Source organism: Rhamphochromis sp. 'chilingali' (genome assembly GCF_963969265.1).
Source record: "Rhamphochromis sp. 'chilingali' genome assembly, chromosome: 15".
NCBI lineage: Eukaryota > Metazoa > Chordata > Actinopteri > Cichliformes > Cichlidae > Rhamphochromis > Rhamphochromis sp. 'chilingali'.
The window spans coordinates 27182248-27210214 of NC_137942.1; the positions used below are offsets into that span (position 1 = coordinate 27182248).

Sequence of the window (27967 nt, forward strand, 5' to 3'; positions counted from 1 at the left end):
CAAACTGAAAAACAGCAAGGATTCTGAGCAACCATTACTACCTGAACTTTAGTACCGTTTGTATTGTATTACATGCAAGGGACTGAGTCAACATTGTCACGATGGCTGCTTAGAAAAGATGAGGGGGACAAAAACGCATTAATCAGATACATCCTGACATGCAGACATTTTTTCCTCCTTTTGACCAAAACACTCTCTTCCCCCTGACCAAACATGGTTGTTTCAGATGGCTGCCCCAAGATGATCCTGGTTCTGTGGGAAGCTTCTTCCTGTTAAAGGGGAGTTTTACCTCCGTACCATCACTAACCAGTTGCTTATCAAGGATGGTCATATCATTGTAGGTCTCTCTTATTGTGGGGTAATATATTACATTTTAAAGCTCCATGAGTTGACCATCGTTGTGAACTGAACTATATAATCATCACTGAGACTGAAAACAATTATTCTTTCATGGCAATCTTTTTTTTTTTTGTTCTCGCTCCTCTTCTCAATCAAGCCTGATGTTTTCATAAGGTCAGTACCAACAGGAAATGCAGTAGTTAAAGTAAGAGTGCACTACAGTGAATACTTATTTCTTTTTCATAAATTAATTTTGTCATTCCTAATCTGTTTATTTAGACAGCAAAAAAACCAGCCAACCTGTAACATTTTCAGTAAATCGTCATTTTCCAGTGAGAGTAACTTTTTAAAACCCATTCAAGAAAAAATTAATCTATTCACTTGTGCGAAATCAATCACAGTCGACTTGAAGTGTAGCACACAGGGCCATGACCTCATGGATATTTGGCCAATCTCAAGTCAATTAGAATGACGAGAGTTGATGAAATTATTAAAGCATTTACCTCTAAAACATAAAAAAAATAAATACAAACTGCAATAAAATATAAAATTCTCAGTACTGATGCATAAACACTTCCCATGAAACTACTTAGGAGTCCATCTACCTCACTGTGTGTGAATGATGAGGACAATGTTCTTATGCTCAGTAATTTCCAAAAGGTGCAAAATGCTATGTTGAAAATTCAGTGAAGGACCTCCATCAGGGCAGAGATGATCTTTTTATGTTTACAATAGAACAAACTCATCCATGCTGTTGTTTGTATCGACTCTTCCCAGTTGGGTCTTCCTCTGTAGGAAGGTGACGCTGTGCGTGGGCGTGTTTGCTCTCGCTTCCTCCCGTGTTTTTCCTTCTTCAAATATAAACATGGGATATGTCTCTGCAGATGCTGACACAGCCTGTGGGAGACAGAAGGTGAACTAGAACTAATAACAATAAGCAGTCAGTGGAGAGTAGAATAATTCCTTCAAATTAACTTGATCATTTTTTTGTTTTGTAAAAAAAAAGGACAAAACAAATTTAGATCAGGTCTAACACAAATTATATTTCATGTAATAAAAGGCTCCTGGAACAGAAGCCCAAATGATCCATGCACATACCTCATTAACACTTGCGCACAACGACTCAAACTCCATTTGTCCTCTTGCATAAAATCCGATGGTGCAGCTGGGGTCCATGCGAGAGAAAGGCATTTTCCTGGGATTCTTACAGTGAAACGACTGCAAGCAGTGGGGACAGAAATGGGATCACACAAAAATCTCATTAGGCTCAGAGGAGAAACCTCAAAACGTCTCACACTGACGATTCAACAAACACGTGGATATTTGTACACCATGTGGTGCTACTGCAGCTGCCAGGTTTTAACAGAAGTCATTACTTCATAGACAAAATGGGCATCCAGTCCATATACCGAGAGTGCATGAAAACATGCTAGCAAGGATGTAAGTAGATACGTTAACTAAAAGGAGAAGAGAAACGGTTAAGCGCCAACCCAGCATGGCCCAAGATATGGAAGAAAGTTAAAAGAATTCAACCGATTCTGATTGTGTCAGAATCGAGGCCACTGACTGAAAGATATCCGACTCTAACAAGTTAATAATAAACTTTTTGTCAACAAAGTACAACCCGGGTAAACTGAAAAGCAAATATGATCTATATAGCGAGTGTGATGCAAAAAAAATATAATAAAATTACATTTTTTTAATTTTTAAAAAGGGTATAGATATATCAGTCTTATCCAGTGTTATGAAGACAGAAATTGTGGAACATGTTTTCTTCTTTCAATGTAAAACATGAATATGAATTTTGGAATGATTTTTAAAACTGGCTTCACTCGGAATAATACGTTTGCTCACTATGAGTATGTGAGTGAAAACTGGGGTAACTGGACTGGTAATTAATCTGATTTATGCAAGCACAATATTTTTTGCATAAATCAAAACACGCAAAGTTCAAGTGGACGGAAGAAAGTTCTCAAAATATTTTCGAGATTTCTTTGAAGGACTCACATGTGCTTCTGTTTTATTATCATTTATTTAGTCGTCCATTTCTTGTCTCAACACCAGGGTATGGCTCTTCTTCTCTTCAAGAGCCCTGAAGTGTTTGTATATTGCATTAATTAAAAGAAAAAGAATATTTAACATCACTGCGTCGTTATAACCCCAAGGTGGCATGCCTTTCAGTCTGCGAACACCGACTTGAACCCAACCTCATCCCTGTTGTCCATCTTCGTGCTTTTATTTTTACTCAGTTTTAGTCCTTGCTCACTAAAAGCTCAGCATCTAAGTGCTAGTTTTAGATTCGCCCTTGTCACAATGGGTCGCTACAGCAAGTAGCGCCACATGTTGGGTTTTTACCTGACAAATCCCTGAAGGTATTTGTGTCTCTGACTGGAATTAAAAGTGCAATATTTTGCTTGCCAGGTAAACATATGAACAACTATACTATGGAAAAACCTCTAAAAAGTCATAATTGAATGGTTTTTATTCAAAGACATATACATTTTAAAAATATTTCATACAGTGTTCCGGGTTAAAATTAATTCAAATGACCTATAAGGAAAACGCAGTGATACTGATGAAGGAGTAATTTGAGGGTTCATCTTACACCTGGTGTTCTGCAAAGTTGCTGAGCCAGTTCTACTTGTTACCCTTTTAAAAACCAGCCTAGATTTTGAAAAGTTCCACAGGCAAACAATACATAGCAAAGTAATCTGAAACACAACTTTTATTTATTTTTCAACAGAAATGTTTCGAATCCATTTTGACTTTGGCACAAGCAGAGGCCCAAGTCAGTGGAAAAGAGGTACTGTAGAGCTGTGGTGGCATGTCTCACCTTACTTAAAAGTGATCACAAGAGGAAACAAAACAGAAAGCCAGAAAGAAGAAGAGAAATGGTTGCTCATACCTCCAAGGGAAAGTTATTTGTTACATCCACTGTGGGCTGACAGTAGTGAGGGTCCAAGTACAGCAGATGGTCATCTTTTGTACAAACGTGCCAGAGGAAGAAAGAAAATGTAAGGACGGACATGAAATGGCTCAACACAATCATAACACACAATTTACTCGGCTTACCCTGGAAGCCAACAAAGAACAAAGAGTGCTTTGGTTTGCCGCCAATGATCCCGATGCAGCACTCCAACATCAAGAGTTTCTGTTGAAAGACAAAAGGAACGGCTGAATTTTTCCCATTCAGAGATCCAGTTTTCCTTAAACAAAAAAAAAAACAAAAACAAACCCCCCCTCCCTGAAAATATTCACAAACAAGCCTTAGAGACATATCTCTAAGTTCAGTAAGGCACCCAGATTACATTACGTAAAAATACTGGTTCTGTACTTTGACACTGGTGATGTAGGACGGATTGAGATCTTGCCCGCCAAGACGCACAGGAACCAGGATGAGGACAGATTTCCAGTGCTGAGGGAGAGGCCGTTCGCACAACTTCCTCACATCCTGCAGGTAGACTGAACAAAGAAGGAAAGAGACATCTAAAGTCCATTTGACTCATTGAATCTTTTCAACACCAATTTAAGCTCTTAAAAAACAAACAACAAAAACCCACATTTTCTTTAAAAAAAAAAAAAGAAAAAAGAATCAACTTTTTTTAAAAGAGTTTATCCACAATCTCCTCTTCTTAAAAAATAAAATATGTTGTGTTGCAAACACTATAAAGATAACACTCACTGGTGCAATCTTGTGCTACATACACAACTAGATTGGGAAGGTCCACTACTGCAGCTTCCACAGCTTTCCTGAAACAGAATGACCTTCACTGTTAGAGACGATAAACTTTTTAGTTCGGCTGCTCTCTTGCATCATCAATTTAAGTCTCACCGGAGGATATGTGCCGCAATGGACGGACCATACCAGTCCCCAGCCTTCTTCCCTGAGCTTTTGCCCAGTTCTACAAGCCGATGTATGCCAAAGGGAGCTGTGGGGTTGTCTGCAAACCAGCGTAAAATCCTTCTGTGTGTACTCTCCACGGGTCTATCCAGGATGGACCCCCAGCTCAAATGTCGACTTCTCTTGCTTTCCCTTTCACTCGAACTAAATCCATCGTTCACAGAGTGCATCAGGTCCATGTCATCTTTGACAACACGTTGGTTCCCAGACCAGGTGCAACCTTAAAAAAAAAAGAAAAAAAAAAAGACAGTCGTTATTGAAGAGTTTGTATATTTGTTTCACTGAGAAGTAAAATGCAGTTTTCCACTGTTCTCATCTGTGGCAAAATGATTTTTTTTCAGATGAGTTTTTTTCTTAAGATATTTGTTTTGCCATACTGTAAAATGTTATTGAGCTATATACCATTCTACCTACTGTATGTTCATTATTTGTTGTGTTTAATTTGATGCGATTTAAAATTCTGTAACAACTTCTAAAGATGGGGCAAATGAAAAATAGCTCGTTGTGTACACAGACAACTTTGTTTAATTTCCTATAGCTCACTATAGTAGAACAGAGTTAAACTGTGAAATAAGCACATAGCATTTATTTCAGAGGAATTGCCGTCACTTTTATGCACCGTTTCCCATTTGCAGGTGCTCAAATGTAACTGGACAATTAAATCTAAGGCTGCGTCATGGTGCTTTACCAGTTTAGTAGATTAATGTCAGCAGGTGATTCCCATCATGGCATGAAAGCTGCTAAAACTGTGAACCCCAACATACTAAACAGTCAAAGGAGATTCCAGTGCAAGTTAAGCAAACAGTCCATCCAAAAACAAATGAACCAGAAAGACCGCACAAATAGTATGAATCAAATCAACATTTACATCGTGACGAAATACATAAGTACAACTTTCCTAGCATTAAAAAAGAAGCAAAAATGATGGAGCATCATTTCAGGACAAAGCAAAACTTCTTTAGGCCACACAGCCAAGTAAAGAACTTTCTGCAGGAGGCAGCCATGAATGAACTGATTCTTCATGTTTTGGAGAAATGAGACTAAAATTAGACTCGTAATCCGAATCACACAACATCCTTTTGTAAACCACAGAGCAGTCAGCATGATGTTTTGCATGCTTGGCTTCCACTGATGCTGGATCACTAGTGTTTATGGGTGATCACGGAAGACAGATGCATCTGGATGAAATCTGAAGTGCATAGAGCTAAACTTTCTTCCCAGATTCAGCCAACTGCAGCAAAGCTGACTGGACAGTGTTTCTAAATAGCACAGATGGACAATGACCTAAAACACACTGTTAAAAATACTTTAGAAACGTTTAAAGGCAAAGACATAAAATACTCAACAATGGCTGAGTCGATCATCTGAGCAACTCAAAACAATCAAGCTGAATTTTACCTGCCAAAGACAGAAGTGAAGGCACAAAGACCCCAGATTGAGGAACAACTGAAAACAGCAATAAAAGGCCTAAAAAGGAGGAACCCACTGTTTAGTGTACCTGACTTTAGATTTCAGAGAAATATTGACTGCAAGTAAAGCCAGTCTGTTTGAATGAAAATGAAAATAATCTCTGGATGTCTTTTCACTTGTTGATCAGACTATGTGATACTGTAGCAGGACAGTGTGTAATCACCTGGTGACATCAGATGCAGTAGCAGGCCCTGTGCCAGCAGCATCTGGCTGGAGCGTAGAACACAACCCCAACCGCTGTCGGTGGTCAGAGAGGAGCCGGGGAGCGGACGGAAACCTCGTCTGTATGTAAACCACAGGAGCGATGCAAAGCACCAACGGAAATGCTGTTGATCTACTGCAACAATTACAGAGGCGCAATTACAATTTTCTCCTTTGCTTTTACAGTCACATGACAGATCGTTTCAGGGTTTACGCGGGACAAATGCTCTACTCCTACAAAATGCCTCACCTTCATCTTTGAGCTCATAGGATTTCCCCAGCATGAACACAGGAGAGCGCTTGCTAAATTTAGATTTTTGCTTCAAGGTCCAGCCTGAAAGGGAAAAACGGTAACTGTTTACTTTCAAAAAATAAAGAGGACAAGCAGGTCTGCTCACCACATCACTTATTTTCAGTCTCTGACAGAAAAAGAACTGACCATATTTGACGCTGTTCCATGCTGAGACCAACTTGTCTTTGAATCTGCCTTTGTCCTCTGCCTCCTGGTCATCCCTGCTGTCTTCTAGGCCCTGGGAAACAGCTGATTCAGTAGAGAAAAAGACCCAGTCATCCATGAGGTCATCAGCAGTAGACTGACCCACAAACTGAGCAGAGGAGGTGCTAGGCTTCATAACATGTAGAGATGACCACGATGGAGCAAGAAGAATTGCTCATTGTCATCACAGCAGCCTACACACAAAGAAAAAAATAATAATAGCCCAGTTACATACATATGACGCAATCAGCCATGGATGATGCACCCATGTGCAATAATTATAGGATGCATTCTTGCGACACACAAACTCTACTAGCAGATCTCAGAAGCTAATGTTACACTCAGCAAAGCCATTAATGATCCATGTCAGTAAGGAAAAAGAAAGCACGAAGCACGTGATGGCACCCTGTGACTCAAGGAATTTCAGATATGCCTATTTAACTGCAGCAGGAGACTTGCTGGTTTCTTATTTTAACTAACATTTGGCCACTAACTCTGAAATTTTAGAAAACGGATTTTTGGCAAAGTGCTGCATTTACATGTTCATGCAATTTGTGCGGCTAGATGAGTAAACAGTGTAAAAGTCCCAAGACAACAGTGTAAAAATCTGCACAACAAGCAAAATGAAGTAAATTATCAGAAACAAATGTGCTTGTACTGTTCACAAATTGACACAGTGACTGATATATTTTCATGTTCTGAATCATGGGTCAGTTTTCCAGCCTAGCCTTACACTAAAAGCTTATTTTTCCCCCCTCAGTGGAGATCATCCTTGATTTTTCTTTTACTCTGGGAGTAGGCTTAATCTATGTCCGTGGAACTGGCTGTATGAGTTTGTTAATACTAATGTTAATTTGTTAATCAATGAGTTGATGAGACCGAGTTGCTGCTGTTAGCAGAACTTCATAAACAGATCAGTAGCTTAGTTTTGTGCCTCTCCAGTTCAGGCTAAGGGCCTCCTCAGATGGGGAACAAGATAAAACTTGAGATAAAAATGATGTAGGAAAGGAAACAACACAATGCTCAACTGAAAAAAGGGTAATTATTTTGACCTCTTAACCTTCTATATTTCAGTTGAATGTGTGTATTTCACAGTTAGTTTCAAACGGAACCATTTAAAAAAGGGACATCAAACATAAGGCCCAGGGGCCAGAATCAACCCACAAGAGGCTCCAGTCCAGGTAACTGGACACCTTTGAACAATGTGAAAAAGTGCATGGATTTTGGACTTTTAATTGTATTTTCATGAGTTTTACGTTTGATATTACTGACAAAAGACACCCCGCTCCCCCACAATGCCTTTCATGCTATACCAAAGTAGTTAAGCAAACAATTAAATAAGAGAAAATATACCGTTTTTCAGTATCTACTATAGATGTCTTGTTTTTTTGTGTTTTGTATTTTCTGTAAATGAACAAAACAACTGAGACATACATCCTGTTAAATTGCACCTTTTTTTCTTAAATCATGGGCATCTCGGGGATTAAATGTCTAGTTAAATGTCTTTGCACTCAGAGAAAGGGAAGTTTCACTGGTCTGGCCCACTTAAGGTCAAAGTGAGCTGTATTTGGCCCGCATGATGTAAAAGTTTAACCATGATCTACGAGTTTTAGTTAGTAGTCTCTCTCTTCGGTCGTTCAGTTCAAACGTCTCACAATTGAAATATTTCAGAAGTCCGGTAAAGCTTGGGAAACTGGTTTAATACTGAACAGCTTATTATGATGTGCTCACGTGTTTTGTTTTTTAATTTTAAAGAAGCATTAAGTCTTTAAGTTCGAATACTTAAATTGTAACGTTACCTTCCATAGGCGAGTGGCACGGAATCAAACTAGTTTACAGTAAACTACAGCGCTGTGTGAATACACCAGTGACACCTCTGTCAAACAAAATTAAGCGAATTAACATATAAAAAAATACATTTTACCATCATTTCGGTAGTGTCATTCTACCTCCGGTGATAAGAATGAGTCCGTGAACAAATGTGAATGAAGTGTGCCGGTCTGTTTTCGTTTTGTTGGGCTCAGTTTTGCTCGGTCTTCGAACAGCAGCAGTCAAGTGAAGTTGCGCTCACTTCCTGTTTATACAGGTCACGTGTTGTCACTCCTGTGATTGGCCAACGGAGGACCAATAACAGTGAGACCCGACTCTCAGGGCGGACGTTCATGTTAGACTCAAAAAGTGAGACAAAGGAAGTATTTTTTGCATTTTATTCTGCACTATAGGCTTTTTTTTATGTTATTTTTTATTTTTTTTAGTTTGTTTGTTTTTGCATTGTTTTTTTACGACAGTGGCTATTAGGTATGTAACAATGTAATGGACAACAATAGTCTGAGAAAGCAAAGTTCTCGTAAACACGCCTAACACTTGGACAAAAATAGATGTGACAGCAACATCACAGCTTCCGACTTAACAGAAAGACTAGTCAAAACTGCACAGGATGGGCTAGCCACATAGATTTGGTAAATTTCTCATTCTAAACGTAATCAGCGTCAGAACATGAACTAATATTAGTAGTAAATCAGAATTTGAAATAAATACAAAGTTACTAAATACAACAAATAGAAAAAAATATAAGAAAAAATAAAAAGTTTGACACAACATAAAGTGCATTTTTTTCCTCACATCACACATAAACCACCACTGTTTAATGTCTAAACATCTAAACGTCATATAAATCTGATTCAAAGATGTTCATCATTAATCAATCAGAACTATAATGTGTGGGTTAGAAAGATCCACAGGCAGAAGATAGACTGCTCATTAAATGTTCACTAGTTTTTTTGTGTACCTCAGGTCCTCTGGTGTCAAGTTAGTTCATCCACAAGGTGGCAGTCTAAACCAGGTCTTGGACCTGGAGTCCAGAATCTATCAAGATCACTTGAACACACAACAATAAACATCACCTTAACACTAAAATCCTCTTGACAGATCTACTCCTGTGTACAACCTACTACGGTTTCACTGACGAGGATGCTCAGTTTTATGGAACTGGGCACTTTTGGATTGCATATTGTTACACATTTAAGTACAAAAACCAACAAAAACATCACATTATCCCTAAATGAAAACACTGGCACTTTCCTTCACACCTATTACACTATAAACTGTACTTCTGCATAAATAACAAAGAGCGAGTGAAACCGCAAAATCTCCTCTAAGTTGTACTTTCATTACGCTTCTGTCTCCACTTTATCTCCATACCACACTCTGAGCACACTTATATATTCACTTAATAGGTTAAAATATGTAATTGCACATTTCACTATGACTAGCAGAGACAGCTATTTAAACCAAATGCTTGACTTATTGCAACCCTTTCCCCTTATTTTTTCTCATCTAGAGCACAATGTAAATGTAATATTGAGGACACACACAGAGAAAAACTCACATCATTAACACATTGCATAGCGTCCCAGTGCAAGATCACCTCACCAGTGTCTCAAAATCCAGCCCTTAAACACATCTGGAACAAACAAGCTGATCCCCATTCCAGTATCTTGGTCCAGAGTTCAGGATTGTTTGACCCCCCAGTGCACGACATATGAAAAACCTTTCTGTGTCTGATCCCTTTTAGTAACTAAAGACTAAAGAAAATACAGTTCGTGTCATACTGAACTAAATGATATAGCCGATGTAATGTAATGCCCATTTAAATGAGGCATGTGTGCCAAAATTATGTTCACATGCTCACTGCTTATGTCTGCTTAACATGTCAAGTTATGTTTGAAACAGTCCAGGGCAGAAATACAAAACGTAGAAACCAGCATACAGTTAGCTCCATAAGCTTTTGGGACATTTTCAAACACAAGTGAAGTGAATGATTGCAGATTTCTTTTCTAGGAACCCTTTTGTGAAGGTTGTCAAAGCCTACAAATATGAAATACAGAAGGATCAGAATAATCAATAAAGAAAAATAAGGAGAAAAAGAGAAACAGCTTCTGATCTGAAGCACACCGCATCATCCGTCAAACATGGTGGAGGCAGTGTTATGGCATGGACATGTTTAGCTGTCAGTGGAACTGAGGCACTAGTGTTTATTGATGATGTGACCGTTGAAAGAAGCAGCAGGATGCATTTAGTGAAGTGTACAGGAACATGCTTTCTGCTCGGTTTCAGACAAACACTGCAAAACTGATCAGACAGCTCTTCACGGTGCAGCTGGATAATGACCTAAAGCAAACTGCAAAATAAACCCAAGAGTTTCTAAAAGCAAAGAAATAGGAGATGTTTAAAAACTGTTTAAATATTAAAAGAAAAGCATAAATGAAAGGCAAAATTAATTTAAAATAAATAAATAAATAACATGAAATGTAAACCCAAGTGTAAAAAATAAATTGATCAAAATTCACAAATAGAAACAAACAGCAACCGAGTAAACAAGCAGTAAGAAATTTTTCACAGGAGACTTGACAAAAACTATGTAACGCCTCAAATTTGACTAAAAGCAAACACAATTTGTTGGGTCTCTAAAAGTTATTTAAAATTATCAGCTGTTTGGAAGGACCTTACACAGATTGTTCCAGAGCCTGAGATCCATAACAGAAAGTAATCTTCAACATATTGTGGAGCTGACTCACAATAAAAATGCTATTACATAAGAGCATTTAAAAAATCAATTCTGTCTTTCACAGTTTTTTCTTTCTGCTACGAGTTAAGTCTTTGAAACGACATAAAAAATATTTAGTCACATGTCAAATCGACACACACGGCAAACACGTGAACATAATTTTGGCACTACTGGACCCCCATACAAGGATAACAGACTCCGACCTGTCTGCGCATGTGGCTGTGTTCAGTTGAAAAGTTGTTCACAGTGTTCTCTACCTTAAGGTCTGCTGTATAATTTTAATTTTTTTAAATATTCTTTCATTTCCCATGTACAGTGTTAGACATGCATTCAGACATATGCATTTGTTTGTACTATATACAACATAATGTGATGAACATACAGTACATACACAGGTCTACATTAGGACACCATGTGCACATGTTTTCCAGCAGGAGTCAGCTGATGCAACTTTGTTCTGTCATCTTTTTTGGTCTTTTTTTCAGCATGTCTCTCCATTTACATTTCGTGTAAATTCATGATATGTTAGCTTGATGCTACAGTTAAAAAGGCATTGCATGGGACAATCACACTCCCTCTGAAGCTCTTATCACGAGTGATGCTTAGAGCTGCGAATGTTTCCTTTATCAGATTGGATAGTGCTGGCTGCTGTCTGAGCCCCCCGGCGGAGACTGCCAGACGAAGCTTCTCCTTTTCCTGCAGCGCTTCCCCGCTTCTCCTCGCCAGACTTGGATATGTCTTTTACCTTGCCTCCCTCTTGTGATCCCCCCTTCATAGGCCCGAGGACTGTTTTGGCCACGCTTGTGAGCTGGGTAACGAAGCTGGCTTTATCCCCTGGAGACATGGGCCGTGACTTGCTCGAGGCGGGTGAGGCTGCATTCGAGGGAGGCGACATGGGGTTCTCCTCCAGGACCTCCAGGTGTTGCCTCTCCTCCTTGACTCCTCTGTTTGTTGGCTTCTCCTCTTTGCATCTGGCTGCAGCGTGGGCTTGACCCTGGTTTGGAATTACAGGTGTAGGTCCTTTGAGCTTGGTGGTATCACTAGCTTTATAGCTTGCTCCTTTCTCTATTGTGTCTGTACCTTTACGCTGCTTGAGCTGCTCTGTAGGTGCTTTCTGAAAGGTCCCTTTGTGTGCAGCTAAAGGGCCTTTTGCCTTCTCCTCAGTCTTCTCCTGAGCTTTTGTTGCAGGTCCACTATCTGTTTGTGCACTTTGCTGCTTGGAGTCTTGCTTTAGCAGGCCCTTTGATGTGCCTGAAGGAGACATTTTTTCGCTGGGTTTACTCTTAAAAGTTGCTGCCTCAGAACCGGAAAGGCTTGAACTTGGAGCTTTGATCCCAGAACCAGGCTTAACCTCTGAAGATGAAGCACTGGACTTGATTTCAACTGCAGCTCCACATCCATGACTCTTTGCAACCTCAGCAGGAAGTAACGTTTTACATGTGTCAACGACGCTCATCTTAGACTCTGCTTTAGAAGCTGCACTCTCAGTTTGTGACCCAGCAAGCTCAGACTCTGTGATTTGGACTTCTTTCTCTCTTGCTGTTAAGAGTGTGTCACGGCTGAGTGGCGATTCCTGCCTTCCCAGACGTCTCACAGGCTTTAGGCCTCCAACCTCCCCTCCCATAGGAGGAGAGGGGGAGGATGATGATGAAGGAGATGGGGGAGCGGGTCCGTTCTCTCCTTCCATCTCTAGCAGACTTTGTAGACTGTGCTCACAGTGGAAGGACTCTCTCCTGTAGTCCCCGTGTGTCACCTCCAGGCTATGCTTGCGTAATGACACCCCCCCTGTCAGAGGAGAGGGCGATGATGATGATGAAGAAGGCAAAATCTGTGCTCCTAGCTTCTCTGCAGACTGCACCCGCTGCAGCAAAGGGGACCTGGGTGGCTCCGCACTCTTGGGACGTGGGCGGGCAACAGGAGGTGAGGAGTGCAGCTTGGCAGGAAACATCTGCGTGGTATTGGAGCTCCCTACCGTGTGCCCAGTGAGAGGTGGAGGAGAGGAGGTGGTCGGGGACGGGGTGTGAGCCAGGGGAGACAATGGGATGTTGCCAGCAGATTTGCAGCGAGCCGAGCGGTACTGCCGGTGAAGTTTGGGAGACAGCCCATGTAGGGAGCTGGGTCTCATGTGGTGAGTGGTTGCAGGTGAGTTAGGGGTGCTGGAGGCCGGGGAGCTGCTCTGGGATGATGTACCTGAGGAAAAAGAAGAATATTGGAATATTTTTTTCCCAACACAATAAAATGAATATGTGTGTGTTTCTACTCATGTGTCTTGAGTTGTAGGCTAAATTATATAAAGTATAAGTGTGATGAAACACATGAAACATACTTGCAATGTTAAACGCAGCTCTTTCACCTTATTTTTTTCTCAAAACAAAGTTTCTTTTGAACATTATATATGCTTCTCTTAGGCAATATTACTAGAAAACACTCCATACATTTTAATTTCTATACCCAGTTTTATCTATTCATTAAGCCAGATGATATAAATCGTTTAGTTAAAGTACAGGCATGTCTTAAAGACCTGCACAACCTCTAATTTCCTGCTTCTAAATTCAAATAAAATGACATTATTGTACTCAGCCCTAATCTTAGAAACATTATGTCTTACCAGATGCTTTTATGGCATTACCCTGCCCTCCAGTAACACTGTGATTATATATCACAGTGAATATTGGAGTCATTTTTGACCAGATATGTCCTTCAGTGTGTATTTTAAGCCTTTAGTCATTTGTGCGGTATTTCTAAAATTAGAAACATCCTGTTTCAGAATGATGCTTAAAGGCTAGTTAATGAATTCATTACTTCTAACTTGACCACTGTAATTCATTATTATTAGGAAACTGCTTTAGTGAACTAGCACAAAAAATGAATTAAACTAAATATAGTGTTAGTAACAAAAAACACTCAAAGTATTTCCTTCCCCAATAACTAATAGAGAAATGATTAATGTTTAGTCTTCCCCACTGGACTCCACAGGCAAGACATTACACGCATCTTCCTCCATCGCATTACTCCCCAATTGTTTTTTGCTTTTAAACGAGATTATAACAGGCACACGTGCTGGTCGCCTTAAATACTAACCCAGGTGCGGGGATTCAAGAGCGCCACGATAACTCTGAGTGGGCGAGCGGGCAGAGAGGCTGTGGGTGGGGGAGCCCGGGAGACTGTCTCCAGACGACAGGGAGCGATTTAAAGACGAGAGGCTCCGGCTGGTGTGGAGCAGGTTGGACTGCTTGGTAATTTTCCTGAACAGGGAGCTGCGCTTCTTACTGAAAGATGAACAAAAAGCCGAATGACTAGAGTGAAATCATCTAAATGACAGAGGGATACGTTTTCTTGGAATGCTGCAGTGACGCACTCTTGTCCGTCCTTGGCTCCGGTCCTCTTGATGCGTCGTGCCATCTTGCATTTATAGCTGGACTTGCGGGCAGGACCCACTTTGATGGAGGTGTTTTCAAAAGGAGTTGTTGTAATAGTCACCTTGTTCCCACTCTGCAGTTGATGCACAATTATATGATTTATATTAGTACATAAATATATAGATAGATGTTTTTTAAATTGTTTTTATTTTAGATGGATAGATCTCTCCTACCTTCAGGATCAGCTCCACTACCTCTGTATGGACCAAACCGTGGACTGACTCTCCATTTACATGAGTGATGAGGTCACCAGCACTAAGTCCAGCCTCCTGAGCCGGACCTCCATCTTCCACATGCTGTGATTGGAACAAAAAAACATCACAGATTTGACTACTAAGTATATTAGCCCAGTTACCTTCAGATACTGTATGGTACTCTGCATGGGCTGTTCTGCAGAATCACATTAAAGGCGCTATGCGAATAAATAGTAATAATCACATTTGTTTCTGCATTGCTTTAAAGGGAGAAATCAAGATTTCTGCATCCTGTTTGCTTTGCTCTCTCACCCAGACCATGTGATGCACGCTGTAAACATCGCTGTCTCCCATGTAGACTCTGATAGCTCGGAGGGTGAAGCCGTACTTCTTCCCAGAGCGGTGGATGGTAATGGGAGAATGCAGGATGTTGACCATCGGGGAGTAGCCTCGGCTGGGGGATGAGTCACGAGAGGAAGGGTTGGACGAGAGGGAGCGGGGCGACATGGGGCTCGCCAGAGGGGATGCACCGTGTTGTTCCACTGAGGAGAGAAAGCACAAAAGATTCATTTCTAAACACTATTTTTTAAAATGTCTTTGTTAATGCAGTAAAAGAAATGCCTTTACCTGCTGGAATGATGACAGACAGAGCAGTGGCAGAGGCAGATTTGATAACTTTAGTTCCTGGTCTTGAGCTGCGTTTTTCTCCTTCCGAGAGCTGCTGGTGGCGAACTCTTCGCAGCACCAGGTCTGTGGTGGCCCCACAAGTCCCCTGTGGGTCTGGGAGCCCCAGAATGGTAGCACTGCTTGGCAGGGGCAGTGATGCATCAGCAGGTCTCAACAGTTTGTCTGTAATAAGGCAGAGACATGAAAGGTGATAGGAAATATATGTTTTCATGTTTTGGGGTGACAAATGAAATTGTTCAAGTCATGAGATGGTTCCTCATTTTTCTTACCGGCAGCTGCAAAGCCATTACTTTCTTTAAGGAATGCCCTCAGGTCGCCTTGAGAAGAGATGGTACTCATGGCTCCTTCCAGAGACGTTCCCCTGGCCTTCACTGGAGGTTGTCTGCCCGGGACAGGCAGCTCAGAGTCCAACTCCAGAGGGGAGGCCAATCGGTAAGAATCCATAAGAGCAGAGAAGCGCCTCCGTGCCCCAGACGGAGGGCTGGAATCACTCTCAGTGAAGGAGGACTCTGAGCAGGATAAACGCTTCCTGAAAACCAAAGACAATTATATTCTGAAATAAACTTTCAATGCCAATGAACCCAGGTAGAAGATCAAAAACAAACGGAAACACAGATAGCACTTTTTTTATTAACTGTGCTTTTACTCACATCTCCGGTGAGCCAGTCCTCCAGCTCTTATCTCGAAGGGTGACACTTCCCAGGCTTTCTCTCTTGGCTAAGCGATCCTCCCTGGGGACCTTGTGCTCCCGTAGAGTCACGCCATGGGGTTTATGCTCCAGCTGAGACAGATGCTCCATACTGCTGTATACCTTCACATCGGTGCAGCATAACAGTAAATATTTGGGTTCTTTTGATTGATTTGAATGTAGACTGATGAATAAACGCTGACAGAAAAATAAAAGTTTAGGTCCTGACCTTACTGAAGCGAGGGGAACACGACGAGAAGCGATGAATCTCCACGGGCTCGTCGTCATTGGTATCGTCTTCATCGTATGAATGCACGTGGTGATAGCGCTCTGAACGAGCTGGGGGTGAGAAGTAATGTACATTCAGTCAGCCACTGCTGACTGAATGTGCTTTATGCTAACATTTACATGGGAGAGTTAAAGACCTTGACCTGTTTCCAAGAATAAGAAATTCCTAAGGTTTAAAGGATCTGTGCTGGAATTCATTCTCTTCAATACCATTCCTTCATTCCCAAAGGGGAACTTACTGTCGAAATAACTGGTGTCTTCCTCTGACTCTAGATGAGGGATGAACTCTGCCTTCTGTCTCAGCAGGCTGTTCCAGTCCACCTCAGTGAAGAATGAGTGCTGCTTCACTTCAAAAGCACCACCTTCGGGGCAGAGCAAAGGAAAGGAGGTGGATGTAAAAAGAGAGAATGAGGGAGCGCGATGACAGACAGGTAGTAATAGCAGCCCTCAAGCATGTGGAGGCATTTCTACCCTGAATGAAGCTGACTTATTTGGGTAAACTGAACCCGTAAGCCAGCGCGCACGATGACAGTTATTGTTCTAGGTCAGCGAGCCCCAGTCAGGGTTAGGTGTACCCAAGAGGGATGTGCAGTGGTGGAAGAAGTATTCATATGCATTTCTTAGATGAAAGTACTAATACAGCACAGTAAAAAACCCCACAAAAAAACAACTGAACTACAAATAAAAGTCCTGGATAGAGACAAAAGCATATACAGTGTCTTGTTTCACTGCTGAGAAAACAGACCAGTACAGTAAGGTTTATTAGATGGTATAAAGGAAAGCTGTTAACAGGAAGTCAGCCTAAACAATGAAATCATCAGGAAACCACAATGAGACTGTGAAAACACAAAGAAGAAAACACAAAAAATCTCAGTTTGGTGGGCCAACTGGAACTGTGACTAAAAGTTTGAGTGGACCACAGAAGACTGCAAGATTTCACATCAGGCTGCGGCATTTCTATTTTAGGATTCAAATACATCAGGAATCATTCAAATTTGTGCATTTTCTCAGAAAAGTTAATCTTAATCTTTGCAGAATAATGTTGCAGCTAAAAATCAAAGGAGAACGAGATGTAAAACAAAAGTAGCTCAGAAAGTGTGCAGTGGGATAGAAGCAAACTATTCAAGCACACTGCTACAGAATTGTTCAGGGAAGGTTCCCAAGTGTATCTTCAAATGTAAATAAATATACATGCCACTTTATTAGCAACACCTTGCTAGTACTGAATTGGACTCCTTTGGCCTTCTGAACCGCCTTAATTTATTGTGACATAGATTCAACAAGGTGGTGGAAACATCCCTTGGAGATTTTTCTCCATGTTCACATGACAGCATAACACAGTTGCTGCAGATTTTTAGACTTTCTGTTCCACCACATCCAAAAAGGGCTCTGTTGGATTAAGATCTGGTGACTGAGGAAGCCATGTGGTTACACTGAACTCATTGTCAACTTCAAGAAACTAATTTGAGATGATTTGAAGTTTGTGACATGGTCTGTTATCCTGCTCGAAGCAGCCATCAGAAGATGACTGGTGAAGGGTAGACTGTGGTTATAAAGGGATGGACATGGTCAGCAGCAATAGGTAGGCTGAGGATTTTAAACAATGCTCAATTAGCACTGTTTTAAAATAGTGTCTCTAGTGGGCCAAGAAACACCATAACCAGCCTGAATTGTTGGTAAAAGGCAGGATGGGTACATGCTTTCATGCTGTTTATGCCAAATTCTGATCCCACCATCTCATTGTGCAGTAGAAATCGAGACTCATTACATCAGGCAACGTTTTTTCAAATCTTCCATTGTCCGGTTTCCTGTTCCAGTCATCAGTTTCCTGTTATTAAGCTGACATGAGTGACACCCGGTGTGGTCTTGGCTGCTGGTGGTTCAACATGTTGTCCATTCAGATATGCCTTTCTGTATATCTTGATTGTAAAAATTTGAGTTACCTTTTCCTTCCTATCAGCTCAAAACAGTCTGGCCATTCTCCTCTGACATCAGCAAGACATTTTCACCCAGAGAACTGCTGCTCATTGGATATTTTCTCTTTTTAGAGCATTTGCTGTAAACCATAGAGATGTTCAGTTTGCTCAGTTTGAACTTAAGCAGGTTACCTTAACCATGTCTATATGCCTAAATGCACTAAGTTGCTGCCATGTGATTGGCTGATTAGATGTTTTAAGTGGGAGTTGAACAGGTGTACCAAATGAAGTGGCTGGTGAGCCTACATCATTTCCACATGTAAGCATTACACCATACACTGGACTAAAGAGTGAATGAAAACTAGCAGAGAGGTCTGAGCGGAAAAATCAATTATTACCACAGCTGAGAGTAAACAAATATGGTTAGAATAGTGCAAAAATATTGGAACCATAAAATATCTGTGATGCATAAATCTGCGTCAAGTCTGATTCAAATTTAAATGAATGCACATAGAAAATAACTTCAGGTGGTGAGGAATCACTACACGATTTCATCTGAATCCTGGAGAAGCCAGAAGCTCTGCTGTAGGAGACTGACCTGTGCCCAATCGAACCAGCGGATTTGTCTGCAGAAGAGAGGAGATCAGGTGCTGGGCATCAACAGGAAGAGCCTCATCTCCTTCTGGCCACACTATGTCATCTACCAGAAACAAGCCGACAGAGAGAGAGAGAGATTATGGTGGATGGTACATGACTAACAGTTTGTTTTACTTATCAGCTGCGCTCGGTGTCCAATGATGCTATTTCTACTGAGATACTTTGATCTCTCACCTGTAATGACCTGTCCAAACAGCTCCTCTGGAGTGTCTCCAAAAAAAGGCACGCAGCCCACCAGGAACTCATACAGGATGATGCCCATCGCCCACCAGTCCACTGGCTTTCCATAACCCTGACGAAGAATAACCTCTGGGGCGATATACTCTGGAGTTCCGCACACCTTAAAGTAAAGCAGCAATCGGTCGTTTCTTAAATTTTATGACCTCCGATTTTTGTGAATTACTTGGGACCCACTCATCCTTACAGGCGTGTGCATTTTTGCTGCTAATAACATTTCTTTCACATCTAACTGAATCGTGTATTCATCATTTACAACCGTACAGTCGCTCCTACAGTCGTCACAGAGCGAGAAACACACAGCATGTGGGGAGCATGCATATTTATGCTTAGCCAAGCCATCACCTCAAAGATGCCAAGACAAGATGAAAGCCCCGGTGGGTGTTTTTTCATGTGCAGATGGGCATGCACTGAATCCTAACACATATGTGGTCGACGTGATGAATGCACGTGAAATAATGAGGCTTAAATTCAAAGCGAGTGCTGAATAAAAGCCCTGGAAATATAAGCCTTTCCTGAAAGAGAAATTATTATAACCAAGGAAAGGCTGGTCTACTGTTGTGCCAACTGTGCCATATTTGTCAGATACACCTGCCACACAATGGAAGTGTAGCATTCAAAGGAAATTTGTTGGTGAAACTTTGCTTGGATCATACTGTAGTCTACACTTTAATGCTGATAAAATAAAACACACACACACACACACACACACACACACAGTTGTCCTGATGTGTACAGTACAATTAATTTAAATTGACTCACATTCGCTCGATACTTAGTTTTAATATAGCAGAGAGTTTTATTAATTTGTAAAATTCAGATGTTTTGTCAGACTTTATTTAAACAAATTAAGATCTGAGTAAATGGCTGTGTATCTGACTTCGCTTTGGTCATACCTGTTTATCCAAAAATTCTCGAGTATCCTTCTCTATGTGTCCTTCATACAAGTTGGTGGTCAGGCTCATCAGACCCATCTTCGACAGGCCAAAGTCAGTCAGTTTGATGTGGCCCATTGAGGTAATTAGGAGGCTGAGAACAGAAAGACAAAAGTTACATTTGAGCAGTCTAAACCTTATTTATACATCTTAGCAAATAATTGGCGCTTGCTCTCTTTGCCCCTGTGTGACAGAAACTAGCTCCATCTTACTTGTCAGGTTTGAGGTCACGGTGCACAATGCCATAGTTGTGTAAGTACTCCAGCGCTAGGACTGTCTCTGCAAAGTACATGCGTGCCATTTCCACGGGCAGAGCCCCGATGTTCTTTAGCAGGGTGGCACAGTCCCCACCTGCCAACACAATTCAATATTTGATTAGTGTCCCGGGTACTCACCAGTTACAATGATTGGCTCCTGGTGGCTTTTGTGCTAGACTCCTATTTAGGCTGACAAGCACACATAGTAATGCTATATAGTTATTTAAAACTATGCTTCTTATTGTGATTGTTTGTATTGACAACATACAGGCACACAGGGAACCTACACTGGACCTCTGACCTCTTCTTCAAGGTCAAATAAGGTCAAACTTTCATAAGTTTGCTGCTGCCTTTGTATTGTATTGGGAACATTTAGGAAATGTTACAAAATATCATGTCACCTTTGACCTCTGACCTCACCGACCTACATTTCACATCTTCCTTTCTTTCAAGTTGACCCCAAAATGTGCTACATCTTTCTAAGAGCGTCTTGTTAAAGCCTTTTATCACTAATATTTAGTAATAATAATGACATTAGTTAAACAGAAGCATCAAACGAGTCTCCAATAGAGGATTATAAATAAATGAAATCCTTACTTCTTCAAAAAGCTCTCAGTGTCTATAACCCAATGAGACCTCTCAGGTCAGCAGGTGCTGATCCTTCACTTGTTCCCAGAATCAGATCTAAATCTGCTGAGAGCGCTTCAGTTACTCTGGTCCTATTATTTGGAACAAGCTGCCTGCTGACCTCAGATCAATTACTACTGTGTCTCAAAAACAGACTCAAAACCATTTCCACAGGCCTGCACATGATAACTGTGCCACTTTGGGAAGCACACTGAGTTTACATTTAAGGAAATGTGTCATGATATTCAGTTCAGTCAATATACGGTGGGATTTAGGTTATGGTGTATACAAACAGGAACATTTAGCTCACTAACCAGTTAACAGCTTAGAACAGCGGTCCCCAACCCCCGGGCCTCGGACCGGTACAGGTCCGTGAGTCGTTTGGTACCGGGCCGCGAGAGTTGAGGCTCAGGTGTGAAATGTATAGTTTTTGTCGGTTTTCAGCGTTATTTTGTTATCGTTTACTCGGTTTTCCTGGGTCTTTTCACGTGTGTTATGAATAAATTTTCTTTTTTTCGGTACCAGTACTAGTTTTATTTTGTTGTATTTATCCGCGACACCTTAAAGGCCGGTCCGTGAAAATATTGTCGGGCATAAACCGGTCCGTGGCACAAAAAAGGTTGGGGACCGCTGGCTTAGAAAACATATGTGCTCCATAGCTGGATTAATGCTGATTAAGCATCCACAGTATTGTTCTTCTACTTTTCATCTTCCGTACGTTTTTTGTACGCTATCTTTTGGTCTACAGCCATCATTTTACCCTCAAAACGTAGCCATTGTTGCCCTCTTTCATTCAATGTTATTATTATTGTAATAGATGGTATGGTTCTTTCATAAATGTCACCAATGCACAGCCTCCTACATCAAACTCTTCCATAGAAGAGTAGAGTTGGCTCCCAAAATTTGTCTAAAAGTCAGAAGTACAGGCTGTCTTTACACTGTCACCACGTCCATATAATAAACTCCACAGGCATGAAAACTGAGAATTGTGTAGACTCGACATTGCTGCCGCTCACGGTGAAGGAATTCTGTCAATACAACTTGTAGTTTTGTCTTTGGAAGCATTTGTTTGAGAGTCACTTTTCTGTTCTGGTGCCACTGGCTGGAGTCACTATAGCAGCCAGGCTCACACCTGCATCCTTAAATGAGCTCTGTCTGTCACTCTGCCAAGATTAATCTTAAAAACTTCTGTTTTAACTGCTGCTGTGTCAACAGCGTTTGCTCTACAGCTATCATTTTACCCTCAAAATGTAGCCATTGTTGTTCTCTTTCCAACAGCGTGTCTTCTGAAGCTCAGAGATGTAAACTTTTTAAACTGTGTGGATCCAAATAGAGGGATCGCATTTCAGTCATTCAGTGATTAAAAGAATATGAACTTTTAATATTACTTCAGATGCTTTCTGACTCTAAATTTTCTTTTGTAATTACTTAGCTTTTTCTAATTTATATTTTAAACATGTTCAGCTACTTTTCAACTTCTTCTTCTGTGTGAACGTCAGTTTTCAACCGTTCTACACTTTTGTTTTCACGTGACAAATTCTGCATTTTTCATCTCATTCAACATTTTTAACTTAACATTCAGCAATTATTTCATTTCAGCTCAAAACATTCAGCTAGCAGCATTCACACAGCAGTTTCTTCAGAAAATGCATTTTCTAGTTTTAAATACTATAATGTAAAATGTTGCTAAAATATTAGCTAGACAGACTGTAAACTTGTCTGAGTAAAACGACTGTCACTGATTGGGTTACTTTTTGTTTTGCACATGTAGACCTGTCCTCACCTTCTACGTACTCCATGACCATGCAGAGGTGCCGACGTGTTTCAAAGGAGCAGAACATGGAGACGACAAAGGGATTCTCTGCAAAGGTGAGAATGTCTCTTTCTACGAAGGCCTGCTGGATTTGGTTCCTCAGTATCAGGTTCTGCTTGTTAATCTTCTTCATGGCAAATCGCTGCCGTGTCTCCAGATGCCGCACCAGGTAAACAGCGCTGGTTCACATGCAGACACAGCCAGAGAGGCATGCAGTTTGACCATTTTATTTTCACTGGCTCTGTGTGCTTGTAAAGGGAAAAAAAGCACATATGTGAGGGAGAAAAGCTCTGCTCACCCATATGCTCCGTTACTTATCAGCTTGATGGTCTGGAAGTCTGCTTCTCCTGGTGGTTTCATTGCTCTCATCTTACCCTGTGGATCAAAGATCACAATGCAAAGATTAAATATCATCCAGTGGGAGGATAGAAAGCACGTTCTATATCATTTTTGTCACCTGTTAAATTAGTCTTTGCATTTATATTGTCTGCACAGATAAGCAGAACCTGCTCCAGGCATTTCCTATGTCCTCCTTCCTGTTTTTTATTATAGTTTTTTGTCTGCTTATCCTAATTTGGAGGCCATGTGATTCAAGGAAGGGGTGGATCTGGGTTCAACAGCCTCAGTGCAAATGAGCTAATTGAATGGACACAAGCCTGTTTGCCAAGTCATCAGCAGATGAAAACATTTTCAACAACCTTTCAGCCACGTTCAGCCAGCAGAAACGACCAGACTGGGGAACATTTTGGATCTCACCTCTGTGGAGTCATCTGTTTCAGGTGTCACTGGTCCCTCGCTGTCATAACTTTCCAAGTAAACCATATCTGATGACAAACACATGTTTGATCAAAAAAATCTGGTAGTCATTTTATTTTCTAATAAGGAGACTGTTTTGCTTTCCTTTATTTATGTCATATAAAAGGGCTCTTATTGAGCTTATAATAAACATGCCAGTAGTTATGCAAGCTCAGATTACACACTGGTATATGTGAGACTCCAGAAGTGCCACACATCTGTTATTTAAACCTTCTGTTTATGAGAAAGAGCCAATACCAAGAAAGCTGGCTTAATGCAGTGGTTCCCAAACTGTGGGACAGGCCTCACTGGAGACAAGCTAAAATGTCTTGTATCAGGCATCATATGATATGAGTGGCTACAGCAAGGCCCAGCATGATATAAATAAGAATAATTTGGAATTGTGATAAAACTAAGGATAAAACTATAAATTCATAAATGTCCATAATAGGCCCTGTTTAAACCTGTTAATTGTTTAAAGTTCCTCTACCCACCTTCAATCGGGTCTCGAGTAAGCCCCAGCTGGCCAATGATGTAACGAGGGATATCTGTTTTCATCAGATGACCCTCTTTGGCGTGGTCCTCAGCTGCCTCCAGCAGATGGTAAAACTCCTCGGGGTTAAACTCCTGCAGAGAACAACAATAAAACCTGAGTAGCTGATGTCATCAGGTATAAAGTTTTGGAGCTCATCCAATAATTATTCAATCAGCTACATTAAATTAGAGTGATTTGTGGTGATTTAATTTTCCTTTGAGTTATCCTGGCATTTGGTTGTGAATTTAATAAAATATCCAAGTCATTTCATGAATGACTGCCTCTGGATCAGCCCAGGATTTGTTTTTGTAGTCTGTGCTGCTACTGAGGAACTGATGGTGGTGGTCAGAACGGGGCAGGGAAAAGAAGCATCAGCTCGTCTTCCTTGCAAAAGTTAATACCACGTGTCACATTTGAGAATCTGCTGTGCATAAACAGAGAAGATCAATATGATGCCAATTCACAACAAACAGTAGTTTCAAAGTGCTTTAGGTTGTGTAGTGGCCATTAGGTGTGACTTGTAGGTGGTGGGGGTAGGGGAGGGGGTGTGAAGGAAAAGAAAAGCAGGGGCGCCTCCAGAATTTTTTATTATAGAGGGCGCCATATGGGGGCCGGTAAAAATATTTTTGTGGCACACTAAAAACAGAATTTCCACTTTTATTAAGCTGTTGTCAAATATAGGTTACTTGAAAAATCTGGCAAATAAGAGTGAAAGAAAAAAATTCGAAGCCTAGTTAATTTCATGGCATTGAAGCCGATGTCACTGAAAATAGGTTCATATGAAAACCAGATAAGATTTTGAAATTCACATTAATCTGTTTTAATTAATTCATTGACTGGAAGTTCTAATCATCGCTTTAATGATTCTCAGCTGAGAATCTTTAAAGAAAAGACAAAAAAGAAGAGCTGACAAACAAGAAATGCGGCAAAACTATGGGAGAAAAAAGAGAAAGAAAAAGTTCATGACAAGCTGTAGTGGCATAGAAATGCATTGTGAGTAAAAAAGAGGGAGTTTAGTGCTCTGTAGCGTAAGCCTGTAGCAAAACCACTAATATCACCTAATCTTGCTTTAACTACAAGTCTTATCAAAAAGTTATGAGTCTTAAAAGCAGAGAGGATGTGTTTGTCTCCTGAACTTAAACTGGGAGCTGGTTCCTGAGGAGAGGTGCCTTACAGCGGAAGAATCTGCCTCGCATTCCACAAAGCACACACGCTCTAAAATATGATCACTCGGGACTTTGCATGTGAAGAGAAGGATTTTAAATTCGGCTTATTTTTACAGTTATGATTTCAGATAAACTAGTTTGACGTAAAGAATAATTTAATTTTCAATTAGGCGTGCTCGCCAGGAGAGACTGGAACAAGCCCAATGAATCAATTCTCCACGTCACCGTCTGAGCTGTCTCTCACAATCAAGAACCACGTCAGCTTGGCATGACTCATGCAGGGATGCACAACTGATATCCTGTTACGAAACACCAAGTCACAGCAGGCTCCATAGACAAAAACCATATCACACACACACACACACACACAGACATCCTTCAACTTTAAACGACAACGTGGTCACGGTATGTTTGAGGCAGGCTGGAAGGCAGCCGAGCAGCAGGGGGCTACTGCCTGGTATTAGCCGTACTCTGGGAAGGCAAATTTAATCTAAATGCAAATGTCTCCGCCATCCAGACAGACTGGACCAAGTCTTAGACTGGTTTGCTTGTTTTCATTTCACATTCCTGCTGTGTATAAAATCAGACTGTTAAAATGCTCATAAGGGGCTACAAATATGTTTTTGCGCTGATGATTGCTTTTTAAAAATAAAGCAATTTGCCTCGAGTCACAGGAGCTGTGAGAAGTTCTGTGATGAATCATGGGGCTGGAGGAGGATTGTGATCATCGCAGCAGTCGATGGGTGGGTAAATACTGATAAGTGTGAGTGTGATCCTACCAGACACTCCAAAAGCCTTGCAGGTCTGGCGATGATGATCAGAAGCTTTTTCACCAACTCCGTGACAAAGATTACCTCGGAGCTCTCCGAGCGCTCAAATGCCTGACGTACAGACACACAGAGAGGCAGAAAGACAGATATGCATCAGCATTTTTAACATTTGCAAAAAGTGACATCTGACAACAATAAAACATGCACACAAGACAGAGAAAATCTGTCAGTCAAAAGACAGACGGAGGCACGAAGGTACATAATCAAAAAGCTGATCCAATCAAACCTAATCCAGGCAACCCAGGGTAATCACAGCAATCTAATCAAGCTGTAAAGATGGGCTCTATGAAATTCGCAGATACCTGTTATCTTCTCTGGCAAATCACATGCACAATTAGCCTCCAATTTGGCTCTCGCCAAAGGCTTTGTGTGTTTGAATCTAATTAAAAAGACCTGAGGTGAATCACTTAATCACAAATCTTGCAAAGCTTCGCATATCCCCATCACCTGTACCTGATCTGCTCATGATCTGTTTTATTGATGTTTACTCACAAAGCGTATCTACAAATTAATCTTTATGCAGTTCATCTGCTTCACCTTTCTCTCCTGCTCACTATTTGAATACTTTTGTTGAAAAAAAGGCATTCTATGGAAAAAGAAACTGTTTAATACAAATATAAATGAAAAAAGTCTAATTTTTATATTTTTATTTAATTTCATAGAAATGGCTGTTTTCAGGCTTGCATTCTTTCTAATGAACAGCAGGGGGCGACTAATCTGGCTGCAGAAAGGAAGTCCACTAGCATAGAAATATACGAGGAAAGGAACTTGCAGCTCATTTGATTTAATGACCTCAGTAAACATCATCCTGTAGAGTTCGTGGTTTTGGTCCCTAGTTTCGAGTCATATTAAGCACAGCATGTAGTTTCTTTTGTAAATTTGAGACCTCTTTAATGTCTAGAAGAACAATAAAGCAGGCTTTGCTTTAGTGCAGATGTACCTTATGTCTTATGTCCCATATCAGAGCGCATTCTCTTGATTTACAGTCATATATGACCTGCACACTTTCCATATGGCAACAGTGAAACTGCTCTGCTTGAGGATTTAAAATACAGACTGTTCAAACACTTGGGTGACATCACAGTGCCTCTTTTATGAGGAGTCTCCACTATGTTCAGCACTCAGTCTGTTACTTGGTGTGGCATGTTATTTGGTACATCACACTGGGTTTGGCAACCATTTTAGCTGGAAACAGCTGCCTGTTGTGGCTAAGAATCAGGTTGATGAAGGCCAAATAAGAGAAACTTAAAGGAGCTCAGTTGTGAGCCACACAATTCATGGATATATTCGAAGAAGTGGATACGGCACCACCGCTCAGCCTTTCTCCAAAATGTTCCCATTGGTCACTCTTTGATATTGCTCTTTACAAAAGCTCACCCAGGTGTTTGATGATTGCGACAGGAATGATGGATCCGACCACACAGTTCACATGTTTTACACTTTACATTCGTAAATCTTACTGGGGTGTGATGCTAATCAGTAATCTTGCTAATCTGTTTCCTCTAGGAAAAAAACACATGGAAGCTGCATGTTTGCTTGTAATTGATAGGGTGATACCCGTATATGCAGTGATGGGAATAACGGCGTTTTTTTCAGTATCGAGTAATCCAACTGATTACTATTCCTATCGTTACAACGCCGTTACAGTTACTATTTTTCAACAAACAGACGGTTGAAGCTGTGTTCAGCTTACTGCATCTTATATCAGTTGCATGGAAGTAACTGTGAGTAATCTGGACGCTACAGCTTTAAGCAGCTGCGCGCGCTCCCGCAGACGGTAATCACGATCACTGTCTAGCACAACACCTGGAGCTAAGGGGGCAAAACAATCGCATGAGCGCTGCTGTTTGACCGAGGAAGAATAAAGTAGTCGTGGTAAGCCAATCACATGACCACTTCAAGATGACAAAGCAACAAGGAGTGATACACCTGCTGCTGTCAGACCTGCA

The 27967-nt window shown here is 40.9% G+C and overlaps 2 protein-coding genes across 6 annotated transcripts in view; both read right to left on the reverse strand.

Moving 5' to 3' along the window:
- Positions 1 to 568: 568 nt before the first annotated feature.
- On the reverse strand, positions 569 to 8478 carry LOC308411073 (cysteine protease atg4da-like). Of its 4 annotated transcripts, none has more exons than XM_080904803.1 (11): positions 8332 to 8478; positions 6351 to 6452; positions 6162 to 6245; positions 5874 to 6047; positions 4172 to 4460; positions 4022 to 4089; positions 3674 to 3801; positions 3412 to 3490; positions 3245 to 3318; positions 1438 to 1557; positions 569 to 1236 (listed from the first exon to the last, which is right to left on the reverse strand). In XM_080904803.1, the coding sequence occupies exons 3-11, from the start codon at positions 6193 to 6195 to the stop codon at positions 1066 to 1068; spliced, it is 1137 nt and encodes a 378-aa protein (XP_080760929.1). In that variant the 5' UTR covers positions 6196 to 6245; positions 6351 to 6452; positions 8332 to 8478; the 3' UTR covers positions 569 to 1065. The 4 variants fall into 4 exon arrangements, with proteins under 4 accessions (XP_080760929.1, XP_080760928.1, XP_080760927.1 ...); XM_080904802.1 differs by having other exon boundaries at positions 5874 to 6044; positions 6351 to 6601; XM_080904801.1 differs by having other exon boundaries at positions 6351 to 6601.
- A 158-nt stretch (positions 8479 to 8636) lies between these two features.
- The window catches only part of LOC308410750 (microtubule-associated serine/threonine-protein kinase 1-like), a 53127-nt gene continuing 33796 nt past the window's right edge, over positions 8637 to 27967 (reverse strand). For both annotated transcript variants that reach the window (XM_080904328.1, XM_080904327.1), the window contains exons 9-27: positions 25968 to 26069; positions 23982 to 24114; positions 23449 to 23516; positions 22991 to 23067; positions 22663 to 22871; positions 20208 to 20346; positions 19957 to 20089; positions 18998 to 19163; positions 18765 to 18866; positions 16490 to 16612; positions 16192 to 16301; positions 15925 to 16085; positions 15544 to 15803; positions 15215 to 15436; positions 14900 to 15129; positions 14567 to 14689; positions 14333 to 14466; positions 14056 to 14243; positions 8637 to 13164 (exon numbers count right to left, since the gene is read on the reverse strand). In XM_080904328.1, coding sequence (XP_080760454.1) covers positions 11564 to 13164; positions 14056 to 14243; positions 14333 to 14466; positions 14567 to 14689; positions 14900 to 15129; positions 15215 to 15436; positions 15544 to 15803; positions 15925 to 16085; positions 16192 to 16301; positions 16490 to 16612; positions 18765 to 18866; positions 18998 to 19163; positions 19957 to 20089; positions 20208 to 20346; positions 22663 to 22871; positions 22991 to 23067; positions 23449 to 23516; positions 23982 to 24114; positions 25968 to 26069 — 4281 coding nt within the window. In that variant the 3' untranslated portion in view covers positions 8637 to 11563. The remainder of the gene's footprint in view (positions 13165 to 14055; positions 14244 to 14332; positions 14467 to 14566; positions 14690 to 14899; positions 15130 to 15214; positions 15437 to 15543; positions 15804 to 15924; positions 16086 to 16191; positions 16302 to 16489; positions 16613 to 18764; positions 18867 to 18997; positions 19164 to 19956; positions 20090 to 20207; positions 20347 to 22662; positions 22872 to 22990; positions 23068 to 23448; positions 23517 to 23981; positions 24115 to 25967; positions 26070 to 27967) is intronic.